Source organism: Vulpes vulpes, chromosome 11, assembly GCF_048418805.1.
Source record: "Vulpes vulpes isolate BD-2025 chromosome 11, VulVul3, whole genome shotgun sequence".
NCBI classification, from domain to species: Eukaryota; Metazoa; Chordata; class Mammalia; order Carnivora; family Canidae; genus Vulpes; species Vulpes vulpes.
Genome location: NC_132790.1, coordinates 53,410,239 through 53,426,975, shown reverse-complemented (window position 1 = coordinate 53,426,975; position 16,737 = coordinate 53,410,239). Strand labels below are relative to the sequence as shown.

The 16,737-nt window shown below is 35.9% G+C and overlaps 1 protein-coding gene across 1 annotated transcript in view; it reads right to left on the bottom strand.

Moving 5' to 3' along the window:
- Positions 1–16,737, bottom strand: part of ANO10 (anoctamin 10) — a 229,601-nt gene that overhangs the window by 203,745 nt on the left and 9,119 nt on the right. Inside the window, exons 3-4 of the mRNA XM_026016370.2 lie at positions 15,139–15,336; positions 13,412–13,546 (exon numbers count right to left, since the gene is read on the bottom strand). Of these exons, the coding sequence (XP_025872155.1) occupies positions 13,412–13,546; positions 15,139–15,336 (333 nt within the window). The remainder of the gene's footprint in view (positions 1–13,411; positions 13,547–15,138; positions 15,337–16,737) is intronic.

Sequence of the window (16,737 nt, the reverse complement as noted above, 5' to 3'; positions counted from 1 at the left end):
ATCCACACATAACACTGAAGAAAATCATCAAACCACAAAGGAAATAAGCAAGAGAAGGAACACAGAAGAACTACAAAAATAACCAAAAAATAATTAACAAAATGGCAGTAAGTCCATACCTACCAATATAAATATAAATGGACAAAGTGTTCCAAGTGTATCCAAAAGATACAGAGCAACTGAATGGGTAAATAAACAAGACTTATCTATATGCTGTCTAAAAGAGACTCACTTCAGACTTAAAGATACACACAGACTAAAAGTGAAGGGATGAGAAAAGACAGTCCATGAAACTGAAAATGACAAGTAAGCTAGAGTAGCAATACTTATATCAGACAAAATAGACTGTAAAACAAAGACTGTATAACAAAGGGGGACCTGCATAATAATAAAAAAATCAATCCAACAAGAAGATATAACAATTGTAAATACCTATGCATCCAACATAGGTACTTAATACCATAATACTATACTTTAAGGAGCACTTAAATAAAAAATGCATATATTAAGAGCCATATACAGAGAAACTGACTATAATACAATAATAGTAGGGGACTTTCATGCCCCATTTACATCAACGGATAGATTATCTAGGCAGAAAATCAGTTTAAAAAAATCAGTGGTCTTAAATGATACATTAGACCAGGTGGACTAACTGATATATTAAAATTCCATCCAAAACCAGCAGAACACACATTCTTTTGAAGTCCACATGTAACATTCAACAGGATAAATCCTATGTTAGGGAACAAAACAAGTTTCAACAAACAAGAAGATTGTAATCATTATCAAGCATCTTTTCTGATCACAATGGTATAAAACTATAAATCAACTATGAGAAAAAAATTTAAAAAACATACACACAGAAGCTAAACAACACACTAATAAACAACGAATTGATCAATGAGTAAATTAAAAAAGAAAAAAACAAAACCTCCAGACAAATGAAAATGGAAACACAATGTTCCAAAATCAATGAGACTCTGGAAAAGCAGCTGTAAGAGGGAAGTTTATTGCAATAGAGGCCTACCTCAAGAAACGAGAAAAATCTCAAATAGACAATGTAACCTTACACCTAAATAAACTGAAAAAAAAAAAAAAAAGAACAAAATCCAAAGTTAATAGGATGGAAATGATAAAGATCAAAGTATCCTAAATGAAATAGAGACTTTAAAAATAATAGAAAAGATAAATGAAACTAGTAGCTGGTTCTTCAAAAAGATAAACAAAATTGATAAACAAGACTCATAAAAAAAAAAAAGAAGAAGAAACAAAGGAGGGAGAGATGGAAGTAAGAGGAACCAAATAAAATTAGAAATGAAAGAAGAGAAGCTACAACCGACATCACAAAAATACAAAGGATTTTAACAGACTACTTACTACCAACAGTTTTATATGCCAACAAACTGGACAACCTAGAAGAAACTGATAAATTCCTGGAAACACTGAATCCTCAGGGGAAAACTGAAATAGGAAGAAAGAGAAAATCTGAACAGACTGATTACTAATAATGAAACTGAATCAGTAATCAAAAAACTTCCAATAAAGAAAAGCCTAGAACAAGTCAGCTTCACAGGTGAATCCTACCATTCTTTTTAAGATTTTATTTATTTACTTACTTATTTAGAGAGTGTGAGCAGGGGGAGGGACAGGGGAAGAAGAATCTCAAGCAGACTTTGCAGTGAGCATGAGCCCAATGAGGGGCCCACTTTCAGGACCATGAGATCATGACCTTGACCTGAAATCCAGAGTCAGACGTTAAACCAACTGAGCCACCCAGGCGCCTCTCTACCAAACATTTAAAGAAGAGTTAATGCCTATCTTTCTCAAACTATTCTAAAAATTTGAAGAGAAATAGAGGCTTCCAAATTCATTTTACAAGGCAAGCATTTACCCTGATAGCAAAACCAAAGATTCTATCAAAGAAAAAAAATTATAGGCCAGTATTACTGATGAACATAGAGGCAAAAATCCTCAACAAAATATAAGCAATCAAATTCATTAATACATTAAAAGGATCACACATCATAATCAAGTGGAATTTATTCCAGGGATGTGAGGATGGTTCAATATCCTCAAATCAATCAATGTAATATACCACATTCACAAAATGAAGGATAAAAATCATATGATCATCTCAACAGATGCAGAAAAAGTATCTGACAAAACTCATATCCATTTATAAAAACTCTCAACAAAATGGGTATAGAGGGAACATACCTCAACATAATAAAGGCCACGTGTGACAAAAAACACAGAAAACATCACATTCAAGATTAGGAACAAGACAAGGATGTCCACTCTCACCACCTTTATTCAACGCAGTGTTAGAAGTCCTAGCTGCAACAATTAGACAGCAAAAAGGCATAAGAGGCATTCAATTTGGTAAGGAGGAAGTAAAACCGTCATTATTTGCAGATATCATATTATGTATAGAAAAACCTAAAGAATCCATCAAAAAAACTATTAGATTAAATGAATCCAGTTCATTTATTCATAAAGCTGAGTAATATAAAATTAATAGAAATCTACTATGTTTCTATGTACTAGTAGCAAAATATTATAAAGAGAAATTAAGAAAACAATTCCACTTATAATTGTATCAAAAAGAACAAAATACATAGGATTACTTTAACCAAGGAGGTGAAATTGTTTAGGTCACTGAGAGAAGAAACTGCAGATACACAAATAAACGAAGATATACCATGCTCATGAAATGGAAGAATTAATATTGCTAAAATGTTGATACTAGCCAAAGAAATCTACAAATTCAATGTGATCCCTATCAAAATATCAATGGCATTTTTCACAGAACTAGAACAAACAATCCTAAAATTTGTAGGGAACCACAAAAGACCCTGAATAACCCAAGCCATCTTAAGAAATAAAAACAAAGCTGGAGGTATCATGTTTCCAGATTTCAAATGATACCACAAAGCTATAAAAATCAAAGCAGTATGGTACCTGGCACAAAGACAGACATTTAGATCTATGGAACAGTAAAGAGAGTCAGGATAAAGCCATGCATATATGGTCAGTAAATCTATGACAAAGGAAGCAAGACGACAGTCTCTTCTACAAACAGTGCTGGGAAAACTGGTCAGCTACATGCAAAAATAAAATGAAAATGGATCAATTTCTTCCACCAGATACAAAAATAAATTCAAAATGGATTAAAGACAGGACGCCTGGGTGGCTCAGCGGTTGAGCATCTGCCTTCAGCTCAGGGTGTGATCCTAGAGTCCGGGGATCCAGTCCCGCATCAGGCTCCTTGCAAGGAGCCTGCTTCTCCCTCTGCCTAGGTCTCTGCCTCTCTCTCTGTGTCTCTCATGAATAAATAAATCTTTTTAAAAAATGGATTAAAGACTTAAATGTAAGACTTGAAATTATATAACTTCTAAAAAGGATACAAGCAGTAAACTCCTGGACATTACTCTTAGCAATATGTTTTTGGTTCTGTCTCCTCAGGCAAGGGCAACATAAGCAAAAATAAACTATTGAGTCTATATCAAACTAATAAAGGAAACCATCAAGAAAATGAAAAGGCAAACTACTGAATGGGAGAAGATATTTGCAAGTTATATATCTGATAATGTGTTAATATCCAAAATATATAAAGAACTCATACAAGTCAGCAAACAAACAAACAAAACAATCTGAATAAAAATGGGCAGAGATATTTTCCCAGAGAAGACAAACAAGGTCAACAGACATGAAAAAAATGCTCAATATCACTAGTCATCAGAGAAATGCAAATCAAAACTACAATGACATATTGCCTCACATGTGTCAGATTAGCTAATATCAAAAAGACAAAAATAACAAGAGTTGGTAAGGATGTAGGAAAAAAAGGAACCCTCAAGCACTGCTGGTGAGAATGTAAACTGGTGCCACCACCACAGAAAACAATTATCAAATTTCCTCAAAAAATTGAAATACGAATTTCATACAATCCAGCAATTCCATTTCTGGGTATTTACCTGAAGAAAATGAAAACACTTATTTGAAAAGGTATCTGCACGTCTATGTTCATTGCAGCATGATCTACAATAGCCAAGATATGGAATAAACCTAATGTGTACCCACAGATGAATGGATAAAGGAAACATATTATAGAAACATACATATAATGGAATGTTACTCAACCACAAAAAAAAAAAGAATGAAATCTTGCCATTTGCAACAACATAGATAGAGCTAGAATATTACATTAAGTGAAATAAGTCAGAGAAAGAGAGATACTATATGATTTCACTCATTTGTGGAATCTAAAAAGCAAAACAGGGGCACCCAGAAGGCTGTTAAGCATCTCACTCTTGATTTAGGCTCTCATGATCTCAGGACCATGAGATTGAGCCCTGCATCCAGCTCTGCACTGGGTGTGGACCCTGCTTAAGATTCTCTCCCTCTCTCCCTCTCCCTCTCCCACTCCCCCTACCACTTATACTCTCTTTCTCAAAAAAAAAAAAAAAGCAAAACAAATAAACAAACAAAATAGAAACAGACTTATAAATGCAGAGAACAAACTACTGGTGGTTGCCAGAGGGGAAGGGGATGGAGGGATGGGAGAAATAGGTGAAAGGAGCTAAGGTGCACAAACTTGCAGTTATAAAATTAGGAATAACAGGGAATATATAGTCAAGAATATTGTAATAACTTCCTATGGTGACAGATGGTAACTAGGCTTATAATGGTGATCATTTTATAAAGTATATAAATGTCCAGTCACTATACTGTATACTTGAAATAAGTCATATTATATGTCAACTATATTTTCATTACAAAATAAATAAAACTAAACAACCTAAACCAAGATTCCCTCCTTTAAACATGCTGAATGGCTGAATGATCCGTTGTCACATCCTAGGATTATTATGATTATGGCCATTTAATGATTAGCCAAACAAAGCAAAATCAAATTTAAGGGAAATGAGAACTAACCTGGCTTATAGGAAGACCTCTACATTAAATAACACAATAACAATACTAAGACAGTACTGCTTCTGTCTTTGGCCAGTGGCACATGTTTACTTCAAAAGCAAAAACAAAAGTCTCTCTCATGACTCCTCTCAGTGCCTGTGTGGAGGTCACACTGCCTCCAACCCAGCAAAGGGATGATGAGCACACAGAGTACCCACAGAAAGCAAAGGTCAGCACAATGAAGATGGGGTGCCTCTTTGCCCCCTACAGCTGCCACCATGCCCCAGCACACTCTCCCAGGTCCTACTGGACTCCAGTAGTCACATATGATTGTGTCTCAATAAGGAAAAAAACTGCTCCTAGAAATAACCTGTGTTTTCAAAATACATTTTTATATTCCTGCTTAATATAAAAACTGTCCCTATGTGCCTATACATATATATGTACATATATGTGCATGTCTATGTATGTGTATATGTATGTGTATGTATGTATATATATAAATATATATATATAAATGCTGATGTACCCAGTGATAAATATATGCAGAGACAGAAATACAGATACATATATATCTATAGTTTAGTCTTCTTATATACATACATGCCTGCTATATGGTATTCCCCTGAAACTTTATTACTTATAAGGTGGATTAATAATGTTAGAAGACAGATGTATCTGACCACTCTAATCTATCCATGTATAAAGGAAGATATTCAGAAGTAGTTATTAGTGTCCTAAGAGAATGACAATATTAAAGATGAGATGTACCAAAATCAAAACATGATGATCATGTGACAGACATTTTGAGACAGAGCTTTAACCTAAATAGCACCCCTTATGATACAGTTAATATGTAAGAAATTCTCAACTCCCTTAATTCCTTTTTCTAAAGAAAATCTTTCTTTGTGTTACTTCATTAACTATTAGGAATCAACAGGAGAAGGCAGAGTCTGAGGGTTAGTGATCCTTGCTCATAGAGAAAACTCAAGATGAACACAACTAAGACACAGGTAGAGGAGACACACCTTAAGAACTCCACATCGCTCACTGTCTAGTGAAATGAGTGAGAGCCCTGATTGCAAGTTCCCAATACCTCCTAACTACTGGCTCAAGGTCATATTCACCACTACACAAGCTGCCATCTACTTAATGAAAGTTATCAAAACACAACATTATGACAAATAAAATCACAATCATTGTGCGTAAAATCAAATTAAACCTGCAATAGCAGGGAGTGTTTGTCACAAAAGGCCTGGCTAGCTCTCACAATGCTGACTGGGATCACAATGAGCAGGTTACAATCTCTTCTTTAGGTAGCTTTGGGGAAGAGGATATCCAGGGAATGTCTCCCATGAAACATAAAGGCTAAAAGAGGAGGGCGGGGGGTGGGGGGGGCACCTGGGAAGCTCAACAGGTTAAGTGTCTGTCCAGCTCAGGTCACGATCTTGGGGTCCTGAAATTGAGCCCAGCATTGGGCTCCCTGTTCAGCAAGGAGCCTGCTTCTTCCTCTCCCTCTGCCCCTCCCCCTGCTTGTGCTCTCTCACACAAATAAATAAATAAAATCTTAAAAAAAAAAAAAAAGAACAAGCTTTTCCACTTATGTTAACTTCATGGAAATCTAAGATTTTAAGTTATTCTGAGTTTTATTAGTTCTATAATTTGCACTCTGAAAATAGTTCACACTTTATAATTATGCATATCTCATATGCATGTCCAATTTTTTTCAGCCAAATATGATGATATAAACACATTGTAGGGATTACATTTTAAAAGACATTAAGGAAGAGAATAATGCAGAATTTAAAAATCCAGTCTTGGACACCTGGGTGGCTCAGCAGTTGAACGTCTGCCTTCAGCTCAGGGCGTGATCCCAGGATCTGGGATTGAGTCCCGCATCAGACTCCCTGCATAGAGCCTGCTTCTCCCTCTGCCTGTGTCTCTGCTTCTCTCTCTCATGTCTCTCATGAATAAATAAATAAATCTTTAAAAATAATAATAATTAATTAAAATAAAATAAAAATCCAGCCTTAACAATGAAAAAAGGATTCTTATCTCAGATGCATAAAAATTTTCAAGTGAGCATGACTGAGATGATTTTATTATTTTTATATGTATTATAAAAAAAAAAAAGAAAGAAAGGGTGGATCACTATATATAAAATCCTCATCCTACCAACAAGAAAGTTATTTCTATTATGGCTTTATAACACCCAAAAGGGTACCTATACACCCAAGAAAAATCTATGTACAAAATTCCATTCAAGGTTTTTATTCAGTCGAAAATTTCTCTCTGAAGCAGCGGGAGCATTTGGAAAACTGATGCTCCAGATCCCCAGCTGATGGGAACACACACATAGTCTCTGTCCCAGCTGCCACATAGAGTATGTATCTGCGCAGTAACTAGCAGGTGGAAACACAGGCTTCCGCCTAAGAATCTGAATACCGTGGATAAACCGGGAAAAATGGGATGCTGACATTAACAACCAAGACAATGCCTCAGTCCGTCTTGTACCCAGATGTGTCTTATTCCCACTAAGAGATTCAGAAAGATTTAAAATTCTGGAAAGGCCCTAAACAAGCACCTGAATATGGAATGTGAACTCCTGGTAATATATAGAGGCAGAAAGACACCTCTGTCCTGTTGTTGCTCATGAGAAAAGTTAAAAACAACAAAGGAAACAAGACAAATAAAGGGGAACACCTATCTTTTTTTTTTTTTAATGATAGTCACACACAGAGAGAGAGAGAGAGAGAGAGAGAGAGAGGCAGAGACATAGGCAGAGGGAGAAGCAGGCTCCATGCACCAGGAGCCCGACGTGGGATTTGATCCTGGGTCTCCAGGATCGCGCCCTGGGCCAAAGGCAGGCGCCAAACCGCTGCGCCACCCAGGGATCCCCTATCTTTGATAAAAATAAGAAAAAAACAAACTATAAATCCAAATCACAAACCATGAGAAGAGGCTTTAAAAGTCAGCCCAGGCTAAGCTAAGAGCACTTATGCCTCTGCATAACGGGGCCAAGGAGGAGAGGGCAGGGTTCTCCTGGACACCAAGGAGCAGGGACCACCACCCCACTGCCTGGGTGTAGACAGAAAGGACTCATGGTGGATCTCTGAACCACGTCGGCTAGAAGATAGTGGTTTGGAAAAACAGGGGCTCACTAGAAACTAAGTAATAACTGCAAGCAATTGATATAGAACTATACGGAAATATTACAGGGCAAAGAGAATCAGAAACAAAGGCAGAGAAGAAACACAGCAGGAAATTATAGAACCAGCAATGGAAACCTATGGAATTCTTCATAAATTTCAAGCAATGAAACTAAGTCATCTCTCTGAAGCTAAAACCCAAAGAAGAGCTATGAGAACTGAAGGTAAGAGCTCAGATAAGTTATTTAAGACACCATAAAACTACTACAGATACAAGGTCATAATAAAAGCTACTAGGTAATACTGAACATATAGCCAAGAAAATGGTGGACAAGTCTAAGAAAATTACATAAAACCTTAAAATTATTTCAGAGAATATGTAAGAGCCCACATAACTGGCTTACCTAAAGGCAAAAAGAAAGCAAATACAACCAAGTAAGTCTTAAAAGGTTACTGAAAAAAATTCTTCTGAAATCATGGTAATCCTTAGTCTATACATTGAATGAATGTATGTCAACAAAAACTGTTACAATCTAATCAATATCAAGACATATGCAGATAACAGGAAATGTAGACAATTAAGAATCAGTACCTACATTCATATTTCCTGACACCTTCTAAAAGCCATACAGATCAACAAGGCAAACAAGTAAAAGCATCCATAGCATACACCTACAGCATACCTCAGAGACAGGAGAGTCCGCAAAATCCAATTAATAGGTAAGACACACAATAAAGGGCCAAAAACACATTCTTCTCAAGTGCACATGGGACATTTTACAGGATAAATCAGTCATATGTTAGGCTGCAAATTAAATCTCAACAGATTTACAAAGATCAATTATAAAAAGCATCCTCAGATCACAACAGGATGAAGTTAGAAATCAGTAGCAGAAGAAAAACTGAAGAATTCACAAACATGTGGAAATTAAACAACACATTCTTAAACAACTAATGGATCAAAGAAGACATCACAACAAAATTTAGGAGACATGGAGAAAGCAGTGCTAAAGGGAGGAGATTTGTGGCCAAGGACCTCCAATGAGCAACCTAACTTTATAATTAAGGAACAAGAAAAAAGAGAACTAAACCGATAGCTAGCAGAAGGAATAAAATAAGAAAGATTAGAGCAGAGAAAAGCAAAATAGAAGAAGAAAGACAATAGAGAAAACTAAAAACAAAACACAACAAAAAACAAACAAAAAAAAAACGAAGTTGATTCTTGGAAAAGACAAAAAAACTGACAAATATTTAGCTAGATGAATTAAGAAAAAAAGAGAGGAGACTTAATTTAACTAAGATCAGAAATAGAAATGGGGACATTACTACCAATTCCGCAGAAATAAAAAGGATTATAAGAGAGTGCTATTAACAACTGTCCAGCAACAAACTAGATAACCCACACGAAATGAACAAATTCCTAATGCAAAACCTACCATAAATCAGAAGAAACAGAAAATCTGAAGAGGTCTATAATTAGTAAGGTGACTGAATTAGTAAGGAGACTGAAAAAAATCTGACAAAGAAAAACCCTGGACCTGACAACTTCACTGGTGAATTTTACCAAATATTTAAAGAACTAATACCAATCCTTCTCAAGTTTTGCTCCCAGAATTGATGAGGAGCACTGTTAACTCATTCTACAAAGCCAGCATTACCCTGATACAAAGTCAGACAACAACATTACAAGAAGAGAAAACTACAGACACACATCCCTTATGCACAACGATGTAAAAACACTCAATCAAATACTAGCAAACTCAATTTAGCCACACAGTAAAAAGATCAGGCAAGTGGAATTTATTCCTGGAATGCAAAGATAGTACAAAAACCAGCTTATTTTAATATATCATATTAACAGAAAGAAGGGGGAGGAACCACATGATCAACTCGCAGAAAAAGCATTTAATAAAATTCACCACTTTTATGATAAAAACACTCAACAAACTCGGAATAGAAGGAAATTACCTCCATATAATAAAATCCATCTCTGAGAAGCCTTATAGCAAACATCATATTGAATGGTAAAGACTAAAAGCTCTCCCTTTAGATCAGGAATAAGGCAAAGATGCCCATTTTCACCACTTCCATTCAACACAGATTTTGAAGTTCTAGCCCTAACAATTAAGAGATGAAATAGAATGCACCCAAATTAGAAAGGAAAAAGTAAAATTATCTCTGTTGATAAGTGATAATTATCTTTTATGTAGAAAACCCTAAGTTTTCAGCAAAAACACTGTCATAGCTAATAGATGAATTCAGCAAAGCAGCAGGACACAAAATTAATATACAAAAACAAGTTGCATTTCTATATACTGACAATAAACTATCTGAAAAGGTAATTATGGAAACAATCCTATTTATAATAGCATCATAAAGAATAAAATACTTAGAAATTAAAAACATAAAAGACATACAGTGAAAAGATAAAACACATCACATGTTCACAGGACTTAACACTGTTAAAATGTCAATACTACCCAAAGCAATCTATAGATTCAATGTAATCTCTATCAAATCCCAAAGAGGCCTTTTGCAAAAATAGAAAAACCCCACATAAAATCCACATGGAATTTCATGGGATCTCAACTAGCCAAAACAATCTTGAAAAAGAAGAAAAAAGTTCCTGATTTTAAAACTTACTACAAAGCCAGGGTGCCTGGGTGGCTCAGCTGGTTAAGTGGCTGACTCTGTTTCAGCTTGGATCTCGATCTTACTTATGGTCATGATCTCAGGGTTGTAAAATCGGGCCCCACATTGCACCCCATGCTCAGCATGAAGTCTGCTTGAGATTCTCTCCTTCTGTCCCTCTCTCAGCTTGTGTTCATTCTATCAAATAAATAACTAAAATCTTTTTCAAAAACTACCACAAAGCCACAGCAACCAAAACAATGTGGTACTGGCATAAAGACAGACATCCAGACCAATGTAATAGAACAGAAACAAACCCTCACATATATGGTCAAATGATTTGTGACAAGGATACCAAGGCCATTCAATGGGGAAAGGGCAGTCTTTTTAACAAATGATACTGGGAAAACTGAGTATCCACGTGCAAAAGAATGAAAATGAACTCTAACCAAAAAAAAAAAAAAAAGAAAGAAAGAAAGAAAGAAAGAAAGAAAGAAAGAAAGAAAGAAAGAAATTGAACCCTTACCTAACACCAGACAAAAGTTAATCAAAATGGCTTAAAGACCTAAGTATAAGACCCAAAACTATAAAACTCTTAGAAGAAAATATAGAGGAAAAACTTCATGACATTGGATTTGACTTCACAACATTGGTGATAATTTCTTAGATATAACACCAAAGGTACAGGCATAAAGAAAAAAAAGGTAAGTCAGACTTCATAAAAATTTAAAAATTTCAAAAAAAAAAAAAAAAAAAAAAAATTAAAAATTTCATGTCTCAAAAGGCAGTATCAACAAAGTAAAAAGGCAATCCACAAAAATAGATAAAAAATATCTGCCAATGATATATATAAGGGAATAATATCTAGAATATATAATTTCTAAAAGGCAACAAAACAACCTGATTCAAAAACGAGCAAATGAGTTGAAAAGACATTTCTCCAAAGAAGACATACAAACAGCCAAAAGCACAGGGGAAAAAAAAAATGTTCCACATCATTCATCATCAGGGAAATGCAAATCAAACTACAACAAGATATCACCTTATACCCATTAGAATGACAACCATCAAAACATCAGAAAATAACAAGTGTTGACAAGGATGTGGAGAGCTCGGAACCCTTGTGCACTGTCGGTAGGGATGGAAAAAGGTACAGCTGCTGTAGAAAACAATACAGAGGTACCTCAAAAAATTATATATAGAAGTACCACATGACCCAACAATTCCACTTCTGGGTATATACCCAAAGAATTGAAAGCAAGGTCTTGAAGGGATATTTGCACATCCATGTTCATAACATTATTCAAAATAGACAAAAGATAGAGGCAACCCATGTGTCCACTGATGGATGAGTAAACAAGCAAAATGTGGTATATGCATATAATTATTCAGCTCCAAATAAGAAAGAAATTCCAACATATACCACAACATAGATGAATTTGTGGACATAATGCTAAGTGGGATAAACCAGCCACAAAGAAAGAAATACTGTATGATTCCACTTATTTGAGATATTTAGAGTAGTCAAAACCACAGTCAGAAAGTAGAAAGGTAGTTGACTGTACTGGGGTCAAGGGGAGAAGAGAAAGTGACTGTTTAATCAATAGAGTTTCAGTTTTATAAGATGAAAGGAGCTATGAAGAGGAATAAAATATTTTAAGATTTTTCAATCTTTAAATTTCATGTTACATGTGCTTTATCACAATAGGAGAGCTAGTTAAGAGATATAACCACCATACAAAATGGGTGATCTATGATTGGACCTTGGTTTGAACAAACCAAGTCTATATATATTTGGTGACAACTAGAAAAATTTGAATATAGACTGAATCTGTCCTCATGAGAGAAAGACTGGAAGGTAGTATTACACTGCCTAGAGAATACAATGGCTCATATGTTTATAGTATATTTGGGCAGCAAAAATGCTCTAAGGCCTTGCCGCCATCTGGGAGGTTCGAGGCAAATGTAGAATTACACACTGCAGTGAGCACTTTCATCTGAAAACTAGTATTGTCATTGAAATAGAATGACACAAAATTACAAAGTTGCAAACTGCTGATATGCATCCAGGTATTATGCCACTTTGTGCCTCTTCCTATGCCTTGTTCCCATGTTCTCACTCACTGATGAGAGGGGATGGAAAGTGGGCTCCAGAAAAAGACGACAGCTCCCATTTTCATTCCTCCCCAGACTCCCAATACAGTGAGTGTCTGGGCATAAAGTAAACTCTGCTAATCTTAATAGGAGTAATATGTGTATGTATTCACACCCAATTATAAGCTAACTGAATGCTGTGAGACCTCAATAAATAAGTAGTAAGCCATATAGAACAAATATATTTTTAAAAAAGATTTTATTTTTATATTTGAGAGAGAGAGAGAACAAGCAGGGAGGAGGTGCAGAGGCAGAGGGAGAAACAGATCCCCCACTGAGCAGGAACCCAAAGCAGGGCTCAATCCCAGGACCCTGGGATCATGACCTGAGCCAAAGTCAGATGCTTAACCAACTGAGCTACCCACACACACCTAGAAAAAATATATTGATCTAAAGGTACAATGTAATGAAGCTCTAAAAGCAAAAAATATGTTCATGAAAAAAATAAATAATTGTAAAGTTCTATGTTTTTTAGTAAGAAAAAAAATAAAGCCTAACTTGCTATCCATGTCTACCAAGAAAAAAATAATTGCATTAGAGTTGATATAATGACTTACATAATGATTTTCCTGGATACAACTTTGCCTGGGGGTAACCAGGGATCATCTTTTCATCTCTGGCTCTAAGATTTTCAAGCTCATGTTTGATAATGAATTGACATTCTGCCATTGTAAGGAAGTCATCATTGTCATCTAAATGAAAGCAAAAATTTACCGTTATTTTCTCAGTAATAGCCAAAATAAGGTTAAGAATACAGAAATGATGGTATAAATAAATAAGGAGTAAGTAAGCAAAGTATAAAACTGCTAAATTAAACAGAACATAAAGCATCTTTGATATGCTATACAAAGAAAAACATTGTTTTGCCTTCACATATTACAATTCTTCGATCATGGTACAATGGTCCCACCTTATCTGCAGTTTTGCTTTCTGGGCAGTTAGTTACCCACATCAATCATGGTCCAGAAGTGGATGATCCTCCTTCTGACCTATCGTCAGGTCAGAGGTAGCCTAACACTATGTTGTAATCCCTCGGTCATTCACCTCCCTTCATCTCATCAGGAGAGCATTGCACCATCTCACTTCATCACAAGAAGAAGGGTGTATACAATAAAAGGCACTTTTAGAGAGAGACCACATTTGCATTAACTTTTATTACAGTAGATTGTCATCATTGTTCTATTTTATTACTGTTGTTGTTAATCTCTTACTGTGCCTCATTTACAAATTAAGCTTTGTCACAGGGATGTGCATATAGGAAAACACTGCATATACAGCATCCAGTACTATTTGCTATTTCAGGCATCCACTGGGAGTCTCTGAATGTATCCCTTACGACTAAGAGGGGGGAGGCTACAATACCAGTTCTTATATAATATAGTAGAAACATCCAAATGGCAGACGCTTGCTTGATCCCATCTAATACCAATGAGCAGAAGGCAACATGGTCTTTAATTCTAACACTATTTTAACTAGGGAATGGAACTGAAGTTTGGCTGTATGACAAATTCTCCTCCTTTAAACTCTCAAGCTCAAGCCATTCCCTTCTGGAGTTGAAAATCCCTCCCATAAATGAGGGAGAAGACAATCTGATAAGAAAACTATTATATTTTGACAAGTGAATCCTCTTAAAATGAGGTGAATTTTACCATTACCATGTATGCACTAAGACATAAAAATCCAGAGTGAGTCTGAAGAAGCCTAATCACAACACATCTTCTCCTAACTCCAAAAGCCCCAGCAGGGACCAATTTAAATTATCTTGAAACCAAACTCCCACTCTGACATCACAGCCATCCTGGCTTTCTCAGTTCTTTCCAGAATCCATTCCTTTCTGGACCCTCTGTGAGACCAGAACAGAACCAGTTACCCTACAGAAAATGGCAATTCTACAACTCTGGACTACTACTGCATTTCTCCTTATAAGATTTTTCTGTATCAAGCTAGTGAATATTTACCATTCTGAGAATTAGAACAGAATTATATATTATATTGTCATGCTAATTTATGTTCACCCGTTCCAGGGGTTCCCAAAGTAAGGCCCATGGGGCATATTGCATAAGCAAATTTTAGTGGAACGCATCTTCACCCATTTATTTCTTATGGTCTAAGGTTGCTTTTGCTTTACAAGGACAGTATCAAATAACAGCAAGGGAATATATGGCCTGCATAGCCTAAAATAGTTACTATTTGACCCTTAATGTGTTTGCTGACCCCTGATCTACTCATCAAAAACTTATTTTTGACATAAACTGATGCTGATAGAAACAATCTTGGGACTTACCATCATAATCTTTGAAGTTATGTCGGGTTCCATATGTAAAGGCTCTCATAGTGTTATCATTACACTCCTTTACCAAACCCATTGCTTCTGCACCCAGTAATAATGTAATTTTGGAGGCACCAACAAGATATAAGTTCTCATTTTCTAGTGTTTCTTTCTCATATTTATTTAATAGTGGTCTAAATAGCAGCTGGGCACCTTCAAAAACAAAAGGTAAAAGCAATCTTAGAAAAGTTTCAAAAATGAAAACATTCTAAATAAGTATTGTTTCTAGCTTGATATAAGGAAAATGTATTAACAATTCAAATCTATCTTCTAAATAAATAGGAATTACAGGTAAGTTGATATCCTCCAGAAAACTACCTGCTAGCATCCTATATTTCTGCTCAGAAGTCTAATCCTTAATGTGTGACCTACTGTGTCTTTCTTTCTTGAAGTTTGTAGTATGTCTCCATTCCCAGGGTTCTGGAACTTTCCGATGACAAGCCATTTTCACCTACAGTGCAGTGGGCCCTTTCCATCTGAAAAGGCCTGGCATCACCCTTGAGGTTTCCTTTGATGATTTCTTCTTCTCCTTTCCCTCTGTCCCCTTTCTAGAACTCTTTTTATTTAAGATGTGTACCTCCTGGCCTAGTCTCTAACTTCCTGACTTTTTCTCTCTCAAAGTTCCTAATTCTGTACCTTTTGCTCTATTTTCTGGGAGGTTTTATCAAGATTATCTTCTATCCCTAATACTGTGTTTTTAAATTTTGCTTTCATACTTCAACTTTATACAAGCTCTGTTTTTCTAAATGAATATTTTACAGTCTCCAGCTCTTGATTTACAGAATGTCTGTCCTGCCCTCTCATAAGTGAAGGAGTTAAGTTTTTAATTCTCTCTTGGTTTTCTTCTTCTGCAGTTTGCTGTTTCTACCTGTTTGTTTAGGTTAAGCTTTGTCTTCCATGTTAGGGACTTTCCTCAGATGTGTGGTGATCTTTTCTTGTATGTGCGCGTTTAAGAAAGGGGTTCTAGGAGGCTGTACTCAAGTTCTGAAGTTTTAGATGGAGCTCACTGAAGATGGCCTTTAATGCACAGTCCTCTGGCCAGGTTGTTTTCCATGGGCAACTCTCTGATTTCTACACCTATGGTTATTTTGTGTTTGGTTAGACTCCCCAGGAAAGATTATTCAATCTGCTTCCTAGATGATTTGAATCTAGCTGCTAACATTCTAGAAACTAAATTAGGTATGAGATTAGTGGGATGGAGGATAAGGGGAACAATACTCCATTACTCTATTTTCAGTACAGAATCTCTATCACAGAAGCCCCCATGCCAAAATCCAAGCATCTGACCCTTTGCAGAGAAAATTCAGTCTTCTGCTGCAATCGTAGAATATAGGGATCGGGGGAATCTATTTCTTAAATGAATCTCAGTTGATTCTTTTTTTCTTTTTCTTGGTAGCACTTATTTCCACCCCCCTAGGCCCCTACAGTCACTAATACCTAAGTCCACAGGAGTATTCTGTGGTGCAAAAGAAACTGCACCTCAGTTTGTACTTCTGCCAGCTTCAGCTTTGATTTGTTCAAGTCTGAGAACTTATTTACCACTCATCCACCTGT